General features: G+C 32.3%; 1 protein-coding gene across 1 annotated transcript in view; it reads right to left on the reverse strand.

Annotated features, from left to right (window-relative positions):
- DNAJC15 (DnaJ heat shock protein family (Hsp40) member C15) overlaps positions 1-4,762 on the reverse strand; it is a 158,661-nt gene that overhangs the window by 96,680 nt on the left and 57,219 nt on the right. The window contains exons 2-3 of the mRNA XM_007947827.2: positions 4,495-4,546; positions 365-438 (exon numbers count right to left, since the gene is read on the reverse strand). Coding sequence (XP_007946018.1) covers positions 365-438; positions 4,495-4,546 — 126 coding nt within the window. The remainder of the gene's footprint in view (positions 1-364; positions 439-4,494; positions 4,547-4,762) is intronic.

Below are 4,762 nucleotides of genomic sequence, written 5' to 3' on the forward strand. Positions count from 1 at the left end.
AAGTATATGTGAACTGCTGTATGGAAAGTGAATTTGTTCTGTAATTCTTCAACCAAATCACAATTAAAAAAAAAAAAAGAAAAGGGAAAATGAACTCCCTCAAATATGATGTAATACTACTAAAAGGAGCATAATGATTAGATGTTAAAACCAGGAAGAAAGTTAAATATAAAAATAACATGATAAAAAACTTATAAGAAACTAAATCAATAAATTACACAAAATCCAATGATATAACAAAGGGAATAAACTTCTGTAAACAAAAAAGGCTAGCAAATCCAAGGCATTTCCTTGTGTTACTGTCAAACATTACACGTAACAAAAATCAAAATAAGTATTCCCACTAAAGCCACCTTTAACTTACAGGATTTGAAATCTTCTTTGCTGTTTCTGTGATTACATGCTCTAGAGGTTTCCAGATTTGAAATGCATAGCGACCTAAATAGTAAAAGGAATAAAAGCAAACGTATTTTCTATAATCAAAGTAAAATCAATACCCTTAAGGTGATCACTATGGTATTTATTAACAGTTTAACTTACAAAATTTATTTCAATGCATACTTTTTATTTCAAAACTTTAATATAAGTACAGATAGTTTTTTTTAAATTTCTTATTTATTGAATGCAGGAAAGGATTTTATTTTAATATCATTATCACAGCTATTAAAATTTATCAAGTTTGAGTTCACAACCAATTATAAATTTTCAATGTTTGAATATAGTACTTGACATTTAATCATGTTTTTACATCACAAAAGGTAACATTTTAGTATATTTTTATAACTATTGATAAAATCCCTTTATTTATAAAGATGCTTATGAATGTAAAATAATTAATTATATTGCTTTTCAAGATGATAATCTCTTTGGTCTATACAGAGAAAGCAAATGTTATTTATCACCTGTACAATATGGAATAGAAGGGATTTTAATGGCGTTACCTTTAAAGCAAAAATGCAATTACGTAGGATATATTTACCAAAGATCTTAATTAAACAATTTTTCTAAGTATAACTACTCTCTCTAAAAACTTATTTTATTTTGGTGCTTTTCTTTCACAGACAACCTAAGAACTAAAACTCCCTTGATTCTGGACAACTAACACTCAATAGCAAAACAGGTCCTATGCTGTTTTGGGAGTGGAAATCAAGAATAAAATTATAATATTTGGTTAATTTACCATCTGTACCTTAATTAACATTCTTGTCTACTACAAAATAATCACTAGTGGCTCTTTTCCCAAAAGTCTTCCTAGAAAACTAGTATATGACACTGTTGTTGTTGTTGTTATGTGCCGTCAAGTCAGACCCGACTCATAGCGACCCCTCCTTGGGTTTCCGAGGTTGTATCACTATGGAAGTAGATTGCCCAACTTTCCTTCCAAGAAGTGGCTGGTGGGTTTGAACCGCCAGCCTTCTGGTTAGCAGTCAAGTACCTTAGGCACTACACTACCAGAGCTCCTGCATATGACACTATAGACTTTAATTCAATTTCTAGTCATAAGCTTATTTGCAAATCACTTATTTTTCACTGTGAAAGTTCAGTTACATAGATCCTGTAGAAGAACTTATCTGCCTGATTATATTGTTATTCCTGTACAAAAGACACAGAGTTAAAAACAAGATGCTAGAAACAGGAAAATGTGAAGGAGCCAACCTATGGATGAAATATAAAGCTCTTGAGATCCAGAACATTAAACAACGTGAAATTAAATGAAGCTGAAACTCTAATTCATCTAAATTTCTTATCATATTGATGGAATCTTTCATTTGATTTCACAATAGTATAAAATGCAGCTTTTTAATTACCTCAAATTTCTTCAAAATCAAAATTAGGCAGTTAAATGACCTCCTGTACCAGTGGAAAAAAGCAGTGAGAGCTTAAAGAAGTGACATCTTTAGATTTAATTTACCACAGACTGGACGGTCTAGGTTTACAGCTCTAGGTGTACTTTCTCATAAATACTAGAATTGAAATTGTCATTGACTCTAGAAGAAATATGTCTATTATTTAATATTCTAGTTGGTAATACAAATTTGGCAACAGTATGATCTGGAAAAACTATATTATTCTCTAATTTAAAGCGAAAATCTTACATTTTAATTTCTAGTAACTATGCCTCTATTAGCGTAGTGCCTAAGGCACTTGACTACTAACCGGATAGCTGGCGATTCAAACCCACCAGCCACTCCTTGGAAGGAAGGTTGGGCAATCTACTTCCATAGTGATACTGCCTCGGCAACCCAAGGAGGGGTCTCTATGAGTTGGGTGCGACTTGATGGCACATAACAACAACAACATGCCTCTACTATATTCTCTTATAATAATTAAAAATAAAATGGTCTCGTATTTATGGACCAGATTGTAAGAATTCTTTTCTAGAAGTGATATTCTTCTCATGAGTCTTCAAAAATTATATACCTATAGTTATTTTAATACATATTTTATATATAAGAGCTCTGGTGGCATAGTGCCTAAGGCATTTGACTGCTAACCAGGAGGCTGGCAGTTCAAACCCACCAGCCACTCCTTGGACGGAAGATCGACTGGGCAATCTACTTCCGTAGAGACATCTCCTCAGAAACCTAAGGAGAGGGTCACTATGAGTTGAATATGACTCAATGGCACATAACAACAACATCTATATCAAGTGAAATACATTTTATATATATATATTTTAATATAAAATAACTATTTTATATAACTATGGTTAACTAATTTCTAAAGATTCATGAAAAGAATATCATTTCTAGAAAAGAATCCTTAGAAGCCCATTTTATTTTTAATTGTTATAAGAGAATATAGTAGAGGCATAGTTACTAGAAATTCAAGTGTAAGATTTTCATTTTAAATTAGAGAATGTGGCATAGTGCCTAAGGCATTTGACTGCTAACCAGAAGGCTGGCAGTACAAACTCACCAGCCACTCCTCGGAAGGAAGACTAGGCAATCTACTTTCATAGAGATACAGCCTCAGAAACCCAAGGAGGAGTCGCTATGACTTGGAATCGGCTCAATGACAGTGAGTTTGGTTTTGGGTTTTGTTTTTTTTTTTGTAGTTATTTAATGAAACACAAAACTCCTATGCCAGAGGGATCAAGAAAATCTGAATCACTGACCTTCTTGATTTTAAAGTCCTTATTGTTAAAGTTCTCTAAATGAAAATTATGTGAAATTATATACAAAACAAACAAAAAATCCTTTTATGTCCCATCTTCCTAACTTACTAACCTATATATATATAAACACAATGGATGTACCTTCACCTAAAAAGAAGATTCAACTGACAATGTCAAATCCATGGAACTTAGAAACATAAATGTTAAAATGAAATAATAAATCTTTAGTAGGGAAAGGCTCTCACATTAAAATTTATTGGGCAACAGCTATGTAATTTAAAACTGTAAGTTAATGACAAACATGTAACGGTTTCCCTTAATCTTTATTCTTTTTAGAAAGGTAATTTAGAAAGGTTTCTTTATGGAAGGAAACTTTCTTTGCTGGTTACCAGGGGTGGGAGGAGAGGGGAGGGAAAATTGCAAAAATAAAAATAAATAAATAAAAAGGTAATTTAGGCAGTGAAATTCTCCTGGGTTTATCAAAGAAATTATACAAATATGTTAAAAGATAAAGTAATAAATCACTGTAAGGAACAGCTTTGCTCATTAAAAAGACATGACAGCTCAGAAAATGTATAACCCCCATCTGCAAGAAAAAATAAATATAGGAGAAAAGTCCCATATCACTTATATTGTTTAATATTACAGATTTTTTTTTTTTTATAGTATACTGTAACTCAAACTGGGGGGAAAAAGTCAGTAAGATCCACTATTATTGGAAATTAGTTTTCCTAGCTTTTGCATCATTAATTTTCTTCACTACAAAGTTTATCTACATTTTGTTATACTGACAAATGTTCAGTGACTATAAATGTTTAGGAAAAAATGGGAATGTATGTCTTAAAGCAAAAACCTTAGCATACTAAGAGTCTGCTCATGAATCACTGTGAAAGCTATTTAGAATGATTTCTCCTGTAATATTTACTGATACAGTTACGGACTGAATTGTGTCCCCCCCAAAATATGCACTGTAAATCCTAACCTCTATGCCTGTGGTTAGAATCCCATTTGGGAATGTATTGTTTTTGTTATGTTAATGAGACAGGATTAGTGTAGTATGTGCATCTTAAATCAATCTCTTTTGAAAAATAGAAGACATTAAACAAGCAAGCAAAAGCAGCAAAGATGGGGAAGACTGATGTCAAGGCACATGGAGCTCTCCAAAGAACCAGGAAGCAGAAGTTGAAGAGACAAGAACATTTCCCCAGAGCTGAAAGAGAAAGCATTCCCCTAGAGCTGGCACCCTAAATTAAGATTTCTAGCATTCTAAACTGTGAAAAACAAATTTCTGTTTGTTACTTCCAACCAGACCTGTCGTATTCCTTTTCAAGTAGTGCTAGATAACTAAGACTATATTTATTCTGTATTTACCTTACCTGCAAATGCAAAGGCTGCAACACCCAGTCCTACAGCTATCAAACTTCTTGCCTATGGAGGGAAAAATGATTATCACCTAGAGTATTACACACAGAGATTTAAAAGTAAATCACTTTTAATGAGAATATGTATATTAAGCACTACATTTTCTTTAAGCTCTGCTGTGAAAAACAGAACTTCAAAAAATATGCAAGGTCAAAGGTATTATATCTGTTGCTCACTGTATCAGTTAATTGTTAGTGAACTAAAATAATTCTAGATTTTCAT

The sequence above is a fragment of the Orycteropus afer genome, unplaced genomic scaffold, assembly GCF_000298275.1.
Source record: "Orycteropus afer afer isolate SDZICR_OR568_19922 unplaced genomic scaffold, OryAfe1.0 scaffold00194, whole genome shotgun sequence".
In the NCBI taxonomy this organism is placed as follows: domain Eukaryota; kingdom Metazoa; phylum Chordata; class Mammalia; order Tubulidentata; family Orycteropodidae; genus Orycteropus; species Orycteropus afer.